Below are 13,987 nucleotides of genomic sequence, written 5' to 3'. Positions count from 1 at the left end.
CTGCTCCTCTCCTTTAATGCCAGCAATCAAGTTCAAGCAGAATTATGAGAGCTTCAAGGGCTGTCCCCAGATTTCCACTGCTCAGCCATCATGCATCCTCCCATATTCAAACACTGCCCTAGGAGCAAATGGGACCTTATGAGAACTGACAGTGGATCTTCATTCTCTTGTTGCAACCTTCTGCATTCTCCTAGTAACCATATCCAACTTAAACTCTCAAGATCTTGTCCACCTAGTCCAACCTCCCAACAGGAGTCTTACAGACGGTGACAAAAACATATGTGAGGACGCATAGCATAATTGAAAATTTCACATAAAAGAGAATGGTCAACTTACTGAGGACTATCATTGTAGGCATAGCTATAGATCGAATCCACTTCTCAATGAATCGTGACTTACTTGGCAGTTGTTTAGTTTACACATCAAAACTTTGAACCAATTTCTTTTGTTTGATGTTGAAATTACAAAGCCTTTATTGCTCTAATCTACTGGCACCACCCTGTTTGTTTTCCTTATTTAGTATTTTTAAATAATAAGCTTCAGTAAATTGAAGCGGAAGGAAATGGTGACTAACAAGATCTGACCGTTTGCTATGTTATGGCCTCTCAGCCAGATTATTCTACTGTCCTTCCTAAAATTTTATACCTAAAACATCATGTCATAGATCAATTGTTTTAATGCGTTTTTCTTTTTTTTCTTAGTCACTGTTTCAGCTATAGTAACCAGAGCAGAAAAAGAGAGATTAAGAAGAAAGGAGCTAAAACAAATTCGTGCGAAATATGGTTTGCAGGTATGCACCAGACTATTTACTTACTGTTGATCTCTCTGTCGGTATGGTGTTCATTTCCTTCTTATTTTGACCTTGAATAAAATGTGGTTATTGTCCGTCATTGTTTTGTGCATGCAGGGATCATGACTCGAGGTGAAGCAGATACACCTCTACCTCAACAAAGATAATGGCATATTAATCTCAGCACACCTGCACACGATTCTATTAATATATTTCATAACAATAGATGGCATTCTAAAAGGAGGATCTAAAGTCCAATTGGTGAAGGGAGGATCCCGGCCTGATATTTAGTCTCTACGACTGTAGTTATGAGTCTAGTTCATGCAGGCTGGAACTGTTTGGTATTTAGGCCTTTTCTGAAGTCTCTTTGACAAATGAGATTTGCTGTCGCTGTTCATAGATTAGGCTGAGCGTATCCTTTTTTCACATATGGAACTTACAACTGGAGGAATACAAGAACACTAGGAGTTAAATATGTTATGTTATGTTAAAATTTTATTAAGCGCAAAACAGCTGGCCCAGCAACGAGGCGTCCCGGCGCTGAACCATAACAGATACCTGAGGGGAGGGAAGGGAGGGAGAGGAACTGCAGGTTATGTCAGGGAAAACAGAAATGTTTTAATTGCCTTACGAAAGGCCATCAAGTTTGTCATGGAGCGAATGTGGGGTGGCAAGGAATTCCAAAGCTTCGCCCCCAAAACCTTGAAAGAACTGCCACCCATTCTGCTAAGCCTCGTTCGAGGGACAACCACAAGGTGTTGTCCTGAGGAGCGTAGGGCGCGCTGGGGGGTGTAAGGTACCAGGAGTGGGCGTAGGAGTCCAGGACAGTCAGATCTAAATATTTTAAAGGCAGTGGTGAGAGCCTTGAATCGAACTCAGGCTTCAATACGCAGCCAGTGTAGCTTCTGGATGGTGTTTCTGGCAGAGCATCTGCGAGGGAGGCCTACCACAGCCCTAGCTGCTGAATTTTGTACCCGTTGCAGCCGAGCCATCTCTGCTTTATTGATGCCTAAGAATAGGACATTGGCATAATCCAATCGAGCCAGAATGATTGATTGAACTATCAGTTGGCGCGTATTGGGATCAAAAAAAACAAGTATCGGATGAAGGCTCATCAGCAGGCCCACACAAGTAGCTGCCACTTTCTTTGTGTGGGACTGGAAATTGAGGGAGGAGTCCAGCCAGACACCTAGCTTCTTCACCACATTTTTGGGGGAAGGAATGGGGCCAAGTAGGGACGGCCACCAATGTTCACTCCAGTAGCAGGGATTTTTTCCCAGGAGCAGCACCTCTGTTTTTCCAGCGTTCAGCTGTAGGCAGTTGTGTGTCATCCACTGCGCGACTGCCGCTAAGCCATTCTTAAATTTCGCAGCTGAGATTGAGGGGCCTTCAGTTAGAGAGATGACCAGCTGCGTGTCGTCAGCGTACGACACCAGCGTGAGGTCCCACTCTTTTGCCACTTCAGCGAGAGGCTGGACATAGAGATTAAAAAGGGATGGGCTAAGCGCCGATCCCTGAGGAACTCCTTGCTCTATGGAGTGAGGCTGAGAGATAAATGGGGGGGCTGAGACCCGGAAGGATCTATCCTTCAGGAAGGACCGAAACCACTCAAGGGCCAGATTGCTGATCCCTATAGCCTCGAGACGTTTTAGCAAAAGAGTATGGGAGACCGTATCAAAGGCCGCGCTGAGGTCAAGTAGAATCAGCGCAGCACTTTGACCGGCGTCCAGTATGTTCCGGAGGTGTTCAATGGTAGTCAGCAGGGCGGACTCAGTACTGAATCCTGGCCTGAAGCCATTCTGTGAAGGGTCCAGGATTTGATTTTGGGCCATGTAGTTGGACAATACTTTGTTCACATGGGCTTCTGCCAGTTTCGATGCCCATGGAAGCAGCGAAATAGGTCTAAATTTTTTTGGCTTTGTGGGGTCTAGCGTGGGCTTTTTAATAATCTGGGAGACCCATGCCTGCTTCCAGCATGTGGGAACCACCGCCGAGGAGAAAGAGAGGTTGAGTAGGGTGGCCAGGGGTGGGGGGAGGAAGAAATCCAGGGATTCTAGAAATTTGGCTGGTCTCATAGGATCTGTAGGAGAGCCGGACTTAACCTGTGTGCATAGCTTGGCTAGATCGTCATGGGTAATACTAGGTATAAGTGGCAAACTGGGATTGTCGGGCGAGAGTTTACGAGGGTTGAGGAGTTCCGGGAAGTCCTGTGGAAAGGCGTTGTAGATTTTCCTCACTTTTTCTATAAAGAAAGTAGCGAGGTCGTCACATTGTTGTGAGGAGGTAATGCATGGAGCTGGGTTAGAGCTATTATGGAGTTTTTGTACTAGCTTAAAAATGGTTTTGGAGGGGTTTGCACTTAAGCTGATTTCCTTAGCATAAAAGGATGCGCGGGTGGAGCGTACCGCCTTGTGGTACGACCTCAACTTTGACAGGTAGAGGGCATTATCAGTATCCTTATACTCTTTCCTCCAACATCATTCAGCTCTTTTGCAATCTTTCCGCATGGTTTTTAGATTCTCATTGTACCATGGGTTAGAAGGGGTACTACGGGTTTTGGTCCATTTCGCTGGGATTAGGGTATCAAGTCCTGTGGTGATCCACTCATGGAAAGCAGCATATGCTGTATTTATGTCTCTGTTCTCAGAGTTAAAGTGGAAGTCGCCTAGATTATTGGTAAGATCATTAGATGAAAGTTTGTGCCAAGGCCTCTTGTAGCAGGAACTGGAAGTATTTTTTGAGAGCGGATCTCTGACCATCAAGGAGAATCTAATAAGGAAATGGTCGGTCCAGCCCATGGGTTTGGGGAGATCAGCCGTGGCCTCTTAAGAGGTTGGAAAAGACAGGGTCTAATAAGTGCCCGGCAGAATGAGTGGGGGTGTGGATAAGTGGGTTTAGCTGAAGGGCAGTGAGGTCCGCCCGTAAGTTCTTGATGGTTGGATCAGACACGGAGTCAAAATGGAGATTGAGATCTCCCAAGATGGTGAAGTTGGGAGAAGACACCACTAGGGTGTGAGCTACATCAAGAAGTTCTTCAATGAACCTAGGGGTAGGACCGGGTGGACGGTAGATATAGAGGCCAGAGAGGGTAAACTGCGGACTGGTGGTGATCTTAAACCGTGCGCTTTCGCAACCCCAGATATCTTCCTTCGTGAAGGAGCAGTTGTATGTCGTTCGGTAGACGACAGCTATCCCACCACCCCTTGAGTCTCTATTTATGGTTTTCATAGAGAAGCCCTCGGGCAGCGAGAGGTTCTGGATACTAGTTTGTTCATCATGGAGCCAGGTTTCGCATAGAAACAGAATATCTGGGCTTTCATCTGTTTTAAGGGTGAACACTTCAGCGTGGTGTTTCACAAGGGATCTGACATTCAGTTGGAGGACTGTGAGGGAGGAGTACTTTGGCGCAGTAGTTCTATGCCTAGCTAGACCAGGTGTAGGTGTCGAAAAACTACAGGACTTGCAATACAGACCTGTTTGGCCGAGACAGCCTCCAGGCTTGTCGCATCTTACGTCTGGGTTGAGTGCGAGAAGATGCTCCCTATTGTACTGTATTCTATGATGAGCAATTTGTGCAGGGGGACTGGCGAGAGGCGATGTTCTGTCGATGACGGGCGCAGACGGGCTTGCCTTAGGCACGCCTTCGGCGCGCAAACGGCGCTCCCGCTGCGCTCGTCCACTGCGCTTCCTCCAAATGCACATGCTTTATAGGAGGGAAGAGGCGGGCGGGGGCGTGGCCTCGAGGGGGCGTGGCCTCAGTAGCTAATGGTGTCAGCTGTTTGCAGGCAAGTGTCTCGCGTCTGCGCTATGCTCCGCAGCGCGAAAGGCTTTTGTTTTAAAAAAGTACAATATGCAATAAGATCAAATCTAATTTCACCAGCCTTGTATGTGCAAAATGTTATCTTTTTGATTACAGTATAGTTAGGATATTGTTCATATGAACATTACACTCAGACGGCACTTATGGTGCCTTTTGACTAATCTGCACAAAATGTGGCACTTGCTTAGTTCATCTAGCTTAGTTTCAGCATATCACATGTTCTGGAGATCCATGTGTGAGGAAAAGATCACGTGGGGGCGTGAAATCAAATACGTTTTTCTCATTCCATCTCCCCATAGAACTTCTACTCTCTGCTTCGGCAAATCGCAGTAAGGATTTTCACCGATTACAGGAAAAGCTCTACTTTCCTCAAGATCAAGTTTTGTGTTGTTTTTTTTTATATCCAGTCCAAAATTAGTGCTTTTAGAAGGTGTGATGCGCTCTTTGAAGAATTAAATCTTTTCATATCTTGTCAGGTGGTGACGCAGCATCAATCTCAAAATTTCTGTCTATCGTATTTGCATGTTTAGAAAGATATGACTGGTCGTTGAAGAGCTTGAAATGTCTTTCTTCCAATTGCTGAGTTCAAACAAGAGTATTAGCTCATTGCCTTAAGTGGTACAGATGGGGATAGGATAGAATAATAATCGGAGGCATGAGTAAAGTGTTATGGAATTTGCAAAAAATGCCTTTAATGTGAAATGACATAGCAGCTAATTCAAACGTTGCAACCTCGTTGTCCCCATTTTGTGTTTGCAATTGGCACAGATATCTCAAACTCAAATTTTGAAAAAAGCGAATACACATATAAGGTGCAACTGGAAAACATTTTTAAAGACGGGGGATGGAGGGTGTATGATAAGAGAAATAGTATATGCATTTGTTTTAATAAAAACAGTGTTTTCCTAGACCACAAGCTTGCAACTTTACAAAAAGTGGAGTGCTTCTAGAAGCTTGCTAGATTGGATTTTTTTTTAAAAAGGTGGATGGATGGGTTAGGTATAGAACCTTACACTGCGGTTAGCCCTGGCTGTGCACTGTTGAAGGCCATGCTTTGCAATGGTTGGACGCATTGGTGGTTGGGCACAGGGCTTGACTGCAGGCCCAGGCCTGTGTTCAACTGGTAGGACATGTGGCCAGTTGTAGACAGGCAAGGCCCTGCATCTAATTCTCGCTGTGCATTGTAGAAAACATTTGCAGCAGTCGTTGGATACAGAGCCTAGCCTTGCATCCAACCTCTGTCGTGCATAACCGAAATCTAGGTACCTGAAGGACGGGGGTGCGGGGAGCAGAAGACCTGGCCAGATTTTTCATCCATTTTGTATCCAACTTCTAGGACAGAAGGGCAGTTGGGTTGTCAAACCTGGCTGAGGGCCAGGCCTTGCTTCCAGCACCTCTTGAGCAAGGCTGAAGCGGTGCACAGTGGAAAATGAAGGATGGGCACTTGGGCAGAGGGCTTGGGCATAAATCAATCCTTACATGTTACCAGTAAAACGCTTAGTTGGTTGTGCACTAGGACCCACAGTACACAATGAATATATGTTACAAAACACCACAAAAAGATAAGTCAGGTCAAATTTTAAAAAGTGCTATAGTAAATGTGAGCAATAAAAATACATCTGACAAGAAAAATTAAGGATTGTGCTTCCAGTTGTGGTCCTTTACTGCAACATCATAGCCCTTGCTCGAGGTCATACCATGCTTACAGCATTCAATCTTCTCACACTGCATCTTCTCACAGATTGTGGTCTCCTTTTTACCTCCATTATCTCAGGTACAGGTACAACTTGGAGAGGTACTGTGAGTGTCATGTGTAGAACCAGCAGTGGCTGCAGCTTGGCTTGTCTAAGGGGTTCAATGGAGCAATTATCATAGGATCTTCATTGAAGTAATCAATTTAAGAAAAGTTTGCTGCTGCGTGCCTGGATCCTAGAATACCTTATCCTAAATATTTATACATAGAGACTGTTCACACAGAGCGCTATTGTATATATATCCATACAATAAGCGACAGTATTGGGAAGCCTACTCAAGGCAAGATTTTCTTGTATTATAGACTATTGGAATTCATGAAGACATTAATGGATGATCTAGCTGACTATTGTTTCAGCAATTGCATTCAGACCAGTACCTAAAAAAAACAAAAAAAAACATTTTTGCCCGTGGGCTGCTTAACTCAGGATATTGGCAAATTGAAAATCAAGCAAAATCGAGAAAGTTCCTTCCTACAAAGATCTTGGTTTATGGTTTAAAGGAAGAGGCCGTACTATGTCCCAGAAACAAGCACTCAAAAATACTTCCTTGTCATTAAACATCTTGTTTATCAGATTGTTAAAACAACTAAGTGAGGCAGATTCATGCAAATAATGTAAAGTTATCGTTTTTAAATTAACAACTTTGCTGTATGGAATGGTGGCCTTCAGGCCTACTCTAGTGAGTAATTTTGTTATTTATTTAATTTGCCAGGTGCAACATCTCACACTAAAAACACTGTTTAGAATGTAATTTAACGAGATGTGATGCTCAAGGACAGATACCACTCCTACTGTGTTAAGCTGAAGGAGGGTCAAGTAGACACCTTGAAAAGCACTTTGTGGGCCTCTATAAAGAAAAGATTCTCTCCATGAAAATCCTATTTGGAGTTGTCATAACAGGATCTAGAAACTAAAGAGCTTTGAAATATTGCCCCCTCCCTCTTGAGCAAGCTACCAAGTAAGCTACTGTTTAAACAGGCTAAGCTGGTTTCAGGTATGCTGGACAGGAAAGTATTCAGCTGTAAGTCTAATTCCAAAATTTGCACCTGCACTTTATAACTCTAGCAACGCCGTATCCTATTTAAATCAACCATGGTTGCTCAAATTAAAAAGACAGCGGATGCGCTATAGATATGGATTGATACCACTAAAGGCTCACTGATATGGTAGATTCAATCAATCAATCAATCATGGACATTTATATAGCGCACTACTTACCCGGAGGGTCTCAAGGCGCTTGGGACCCGGGGCGGGGGGTGCTGCTACTGCTCGAACAGCCAGGTCTTGAGCTTCTTCCTGAAGGAGAGGTGGTCTTGGGTCAGGCGCAGGTCGGTCGGGAGGGAGTTCCAGGTCTTGGCGGCCAGGTGGGAGAAGGACCTTCCTCCTGTTGTCGATCTTCGGATGCGGGGGACGGCGGCGAGGGCGTGACTGGCTGATCGGAGGTGGCGTTTGGGAGCGTAGAAGTTGATGCGGTTGTTGAGGTAGCTCGGGCCTTGGTCGTGTAGGGCTTTGTGTGCGTGAGTGAGGAGACGGAAGGTGATTCTCTTGTTGACGGGGAGCCAGTGCAGGTCTCTCAGATGTCCGGAGATGTGGCTGCGTCGGGGGATGTCGAGGATGAGTCTGGCTGAGGCGTTCTGGATCCGCTGGAGTCTCTTCTGGAGCTTGGCGGTGGTTCCGGCGTAGAGGGCGTTGCCGTAGTCCAGTCGGCTGGTGACGAGGGCCTGGGTGACCGTCTTCCTGGTCTTGGTGGGGATCCACCGGAAGATCTTTCGTAGCATGCGCAGGATGTTGAAGCATGACGAGGAGACGGCGTTGACTTGTCTGGTCATGGAGAGGGAGGAGTCCAGGATGAAGCCCAGGTTGCGTGCGTGGTCTGTCGGTGTGGTGCGGTGCCCAGGGCGGGGGGCCACCAGGAGTCGTCCCAGGCGGAGGGCGTGGAGCCCAGGATGAGGACTTCCGTCTTGTCTGAGTTCAGTTTCAGGCGGCTGGTCGTCATCCATTCGGCTACATCTTTCATCCCTTCGTGAAGGTTGGCTCTGGAAGTGGCGGGGTCGTTGGTCAGTGAGAGGATCAGCTGGGTGTCATCGGCGTAGGAGATGATGTTCAGGTTGTGTTGGCGTGCGATGGCCGCGAGGGGGCTCATGTAGACTTTGAAGAGGGTGGGGCTCAGCGAGGATCCTTGAGGGACGCCGCAGATGACTTCGGTGGCCTCTGACTTGTACGGTGGTAGGCGGACTCTCTGTGTTCTTCCGTCGAGGAAGGAGACGATCCATTCCAGTGCCTTCTCCTGAATTCCGACGTTGCTGAGGCGCTGCACAAGGGTGCGGTGGCAGACAGTGTCGAATGCCGCGGAGAGGTCTAGGAGGATGAGGGCCGCTGTTTCTCCGTTGTCCATCAGGGCTCGGATGTCATCGGTGGCCGCGATCAGGGCGGTCTCGGTGCTGTGGTTGGCTCGGAAGCCAGACTGTGAGGGGTCGAGGGATCCATTCGTCTCGAGGAAGGCGGCCAGCTGTTTGTAGACGGTCTTCTCGATGACTTTGGCTGGAAACGGGAGGAGCGAGATGGGGCGGTAGTTCTTGAGTTCGGTGGGGTCCGCTGTTGGTTTCTTAAGTAGAGCGCTGAGTTCGGCGTGCTTCCAGCTCTCCGGGAAGGTGGCGGTGTCGAAGGAGGTGTTGATGATGTCCCGCAGGTGGGGTGCGATGACAGCGTCGGCCTTGTTGAAGACGTGGTGAGGGCAGGGGTCGGTCGGAGATCCGGAGTGGATGGAGTTCATGATGCGGACGGTGTCATCGGTGCTGATCTGAGTCCAGACGCGGAGGGTGGTGGTGGGTGGCGTTGCTGCGGTCGTTGTGTGCGATGGTTGGCTGCTGAAGCTGTTGTGTACGTCCGCGATCTTGTTGTGGAAGTAGGAGGCGAGGGAGTTGCAGAGGTCTTGCGCTGGGGTGATGTCGTTATTTCCGGCGTTGGGGTTGGAGAGCTCTTTCACGATGCTGAAGAGTTCCTTGCAGTTGTGTGCGTTGTTGTCCAGGCGGTCCTTGAATGCAGTTCTCTTGGTGGCGCGAATCAGTTGGTGGTGCTTCCGGGTGGCAAGCTTGAGGGTGGTCATGTTGTCCGGTGTAGGTTCCCTTCTCCAGGCTTTCTCGAGGGCTCGGCAGTTCTTCTTGGAGCTCTTGAGTTCGTCGGTGAACCATGGGGCTTTCTTGCTGCCGGGTCTGCTGGGCGGGGTCCTCAGAGGGGCGAGTTCGTCCGCGCAGTTGCTGATCCACTTCGTGAGGTTGTCGGCGACCTGGCTGGGGTTCGCTGAGCTGGCGGGAGGGTGCTGACTCAGGGAAGCGGCGAGCTGGTCGGCTGTGATCTTGTTCCAGCTTCTTCGGGCAACCTGTTGCTGGTGGTGGTGGGTCGTCATTCTTCTGAAGGTGAAGTGGACGCAGCTGTGGTCCGTCCAGTGGAGTCCTGTGGCATGGCTGAAGGCGATGTCTTTGCTGAATGAGAAGACGGCGTCGAGTGTGTGTCCGGCGAGGTGGGTGGGGGTGGTCACCAGTTGCTTGAGTCCCAGGTTTGCGAGGTTTTCCAGCACGGTGGTGGTGTTGCGGTCGTCGTTGTTCTCCAGGTGGAAGTTGAGGTCCCCGAGGAGGATGTAGTCGGCTGAGGGGAGTGCGAGCGGGCTGGTGAAGTCGGCGATGTCCTCGCTGAATTGTGTGCGTGGTCCCGGGGGTCTGTAGATGAGGGTGCCTCTGAGGGTGGTCTTGGGGTTGACGTGGATCTGGAAGTGCAGGTGTTCGGCGGGTACGATGGTGTCGTCGGTGTTGGTCGTGATGCGGATGGTGTTCCTGTGAATGATGGCGATGCCTCCTCCTGTCTGGTTGACGCGGTCTCTCCGGATGATCTTGTAGCCGTCCGGGATGGCGATGGTGATGTCGGGTGCTGAGGAGGCGTTCATCCAGGTTTCCGTGAGGAAGGCGACGTCTGGGGCTGTGGTGTCGATCAGGTTCCAGAGCTCGACGGCGTGCCTGTGGACGGAGCGGGTGTTGAGCAGGATGCACTTCAGGTGGCTGCTGCTGGAGTTCGGCTTGGTGAGTGCTGGTGCAGTGCGGGTCCGGGTGCAGGAGAACTTGCAGGCCTGGCAGCTGAAGGGTCCGTGGGTGCGTCTCGGGGTTGCTCGGTAGCATCCAGGGGTTCGGCCGGCGTTGAGTGCGATGAGGGTGGCAGCGTCGTACGTCCGGCGGGTGGGCTGGGGTCTGCGGGGGCCAGGGGTCCTGGCACTCGGCGCGGTCCAGGCGTGGACGGGCGCAGACGGGCTTACCTTTGGCGCGCCCGCTGCGCGTGCACGCTGCGCGTTGACCGCTCTTCCATATGTGGAGAGTGGGGGGGTGGAGCGAGGGAGGGTCAGCTGGGAGGCGGGAGCGGGGCGGCGAATGGGAAGGGCTGACGAGGGGAGGGGCGGGGCCGCAGGGGGCAGCGGCGGGGAGGTGGCGGGAAGCGCGGCAGGGGCCAAGTCACAGGGGTACAATAATACAAAAACGGGGGAAACAGAAAATAAAACAGGGAGCAGAAGCTACGCAGGGGGTCAAAGCAACGGAGTTACAGAGGAGCGAGTGAAACAACACGGGGACTAAAAATGCAAGGGAGCACAGAACACACGGGGGAAGAGAAACAGTCGGATACTTCAACACAGACGCGGCGCAGGAGGGGTAAGAGCGCCAACAGCGGAGTCACAGGGTCACGAGCGCCAACAGCGGAGACACAGGGTCACAGGACCCAGCTGCGGGCGCCGGCACTTGGCGGGAACGGGGGGCAGCCTGGGCTCACTCACGAGGAGTGTGCGAGGTGCGAGGGGGTGACCAGCCCCGAGGGACAGTGGTCACTGCTCGCTACCTTGCTCACCTCGACCTATATGGCCCAGTCAGTGGGAGGGAGGGGCAGCTGGGAGGCGGGAGCGGGGCGGCGAATGGGAAGGGCTGACGAGGGGAGGGGCGGGGCCGCAGGGGGCAGCGGCGGGGAGGTGGCGGGAAGCGCGGCAGGGGCCAAGTCACAGGGGTACAATAATACAAAAACGGGGGAAACAGAAAATAAAACAGGGAGCAGAAGCTACACAGGGGGTCAAAGCAACGGAGTTACAGAGGAGCGAGTGAAACAACACGGGGACTAAAAATGCAAGGGAGCACAGAACACACGGGGGGAGAAAAACAGTCGGATACTTCAACACAGACGCGGCGCAGGAGGGGTAAGAGCGCCAACAGCGGAGACACAGGGTCACAGGACCCAGCTGCGGGCGGCGGCACTTGGCGGGAACGGGGGGCAGCCTGGGCTCTCTCACGAGGAGTGTGCGAGGTGCGAGGGGGTGACCAGCCCCGAGGGACAGTGGTCACTGCTCGCTACCTTGCTCACCTCGACCTATATGGCCCAGTCAGTGGGAGGGAGGGGCAGCTGGGAGGCGGGAGCGGGGCGGCGAATGGGAAGGGCTGACGAGGGGAGGGGCGGGGCCGCAGGGGGCAGCGGCGGGGAGGTGGCGGGAAGCGCGGCAGGGGCCAAGTCACAGGGGTACAATAATACAAAAACGGGGGAAACAGAAAATAAAACAGGGAGCAGAAGCTACACAGGGGGTCAAAGCAACGGAGTTACAGAGGAGCGAGTGAAACAACACGGGGACTAAAAATGCAAGGGAGCACAGAACACACGGGGGGAAGAGAAACAGTCGGATACTTCAACACAGACGCGGCGCAGGAGGGGTAAGAGCGCCAACAGCGGAGTCACAGGGTCACGTGCGCCAACAACGGAGACACAGGGTCACAGGACCCAGCTGCGGGCGGCGGCACTTGGCGGGAACGGGGGGCAGCCTGGGCTCACTCACGAGGAGTGTGCGAGGTGCGAGGGGGTGACCAGCCCCGAGGGACAGTGGTCAGATTAAAGAGCCACCCAGAATAGGTTCTGTCGGTTATATAGGGCTGCGTCTGATTCACTACATCGTATTGTGTGCACCTATCGTAATCTTTTGTAGCTACTCCAATTTTTAGTTTAGTCAATATTTAGATTGATAAACATTCATACATTTGTCTTGGCAGTGGATTCCTGTTTGGCAGTGACTCAGGCGATCTCATAGCACAGTCTTGAAGTTTCATAAAGTAGATAATCAAAGCCAAAGCTCAATAGGAGCCAAGCTCCTATTGAGCACCCCAGTGAAGTGAGGAGCTTAGCTCGAGAACTGCTGTGAATGGTGCTACAAGAAATTAGTCAAGCTGTATTGCCCTGATAGAGGACTTTAATTTACTGTTTTTAATCCATGTTGTCCTTATGATTTTAGCTTGATTTACATAATTGGTCAGTTCATGGCACACCCGTTACAGCTTAATCCCCATAGACTAGTCCAGCCATGTGTGGAGTTTAAGATGTAGAATAGCACTGAGCATGTTTGTTGCATGGTTCTTTTTCATATATTTTGGATTAGGAATCAGATATTTCATATATTGTTTTAGTGGTTGCTTTATGCTCTATACAATTGCCTTTTGAAATTAACAGAACATTAATTGGAAATGTGCCAGTCGGGTGCCATATATTAGCTAGTAATATTGTGACCATCTGGGCTTATGAAGCAGCCTGAGGCTCTAGACGAGCTATGTAGTTTTAACAGATGATTTAAAACAAAAACAGATTTTTAAAGATATTGTAATTTAATGGGGAATTGATATGCACTACGGGCCAAAAGCTTTAAAGGCTGGTGTCACTTGTAAGATAGGTGGGTTGCCTATATGCAAACGAATAAAATGTAAGGTTTGCTGCATGGCACACAAAGCTTTGTGGGGTAAAGGACCTATTACCTGGTGGAGGAACTCAATAGCTACATTCTCCGCAGAGATCTCCTCTCAGGCTCGAAATCCCTCCTCAAGATACCTAAAGTTAAGTACAGGGGGCACCTCTCTACTAGAATCAGTTCTCAATTTCACTGAAGCAGTGCCTGGACCTTCTGCAGTTCAGAAAGTGCATGAAAACTGTTCTGTTTTAGCTCTTGATCCTTGTGACAGATTTCTTATTGTGGGTCCGCAAGCGCTGAGATAACCCTTCGTGGATGACTCAATCGCTATTCAAATCCCTAAAATAAATAAATAACTGCGCTGTATAATTTCTTTTAATATTGGCAAAGTACCAAAACTTTTATGGGGGTTTGGTATTGGGTATTGAGATTAATTTCACAGCTTTGGGTGCTGATTTTATAATATTGTTTTTAAATCTCTTAATGAGATTGTAGCACATTTAAGCAATCATACAACAAATAAATGAATTCATTAGTTCACAAAGATATTACTGAAAGCCTGCATAGTAGCATCTGATGTGTAAAATGTTAAAATACCAAACCTGTCTCCCATTCAGAGAAATTTGCAGCCTGATAGATTTACATTGATAAGATGTAAAAATCGACACGTCACTTAAAGGTTTCAGGAGTTCCTCTAACCATAATGCATTGTATTGGGAGTTGCGTCCTAGAGGAAGTTCTTTGTTCTGAATCATGAGAGAAGGATCTCAGTATGCGAGGCATTTCGCACCTCTGTTTTCAGTGACTTTACACTTGGTATTTGTTGTTCACCTTCACTCAGCGTCTTTACCTTCCTACTGTTGAGTGCCCACTGT

The 13,987-nt window shown here is 49.6% G+C and overlaps 1 protein-coding gene across 2 annotated transcripts in view; it reads left to right on the top strand.

The window, feature by feature from the left end:
- The window catches only part of AGGF1 (angiogenic factor with G-patch and FHA domains 1), a 478,374-nt gene that overhangs the window by 344,678 nt on the left and 119,709 nt on the right, over positions 1-13,987 (top strand). For both annotated transcript variants that reach the window (XM_086949991.1, XM_086949990.1), the window contains exon 11: positions 702-790. In XM_086949991.1, coding sequence (XP_086806117.1) covers positions 702-790 — 89 coding nt within the window. The remainder of the gene's footprint in view (positions 1-701; positions 791-13,987) is intronic.

This window comes from Lissotriton vulgaris, unplaced genomic scaffold, assembly GCF_964263255.1.
Source record: "Lissotriton vulgaris unplaced genomic scaffold, aLisVul1.2 SCAFFOLD_291, whole genome shotgun sequence".
NCBI classification, from domain to species: Eukaryota; Metazoa; Chordata; class Amphibia; order Caudata; family Salamandridae; genus Lissotriton; species Lissotriton vulgaris.
The sequence above is the reverse complement of the archived record's forward strand: the minus strand, read 5'-3'. Positions and strand labels throughout refer to the sequence as shown.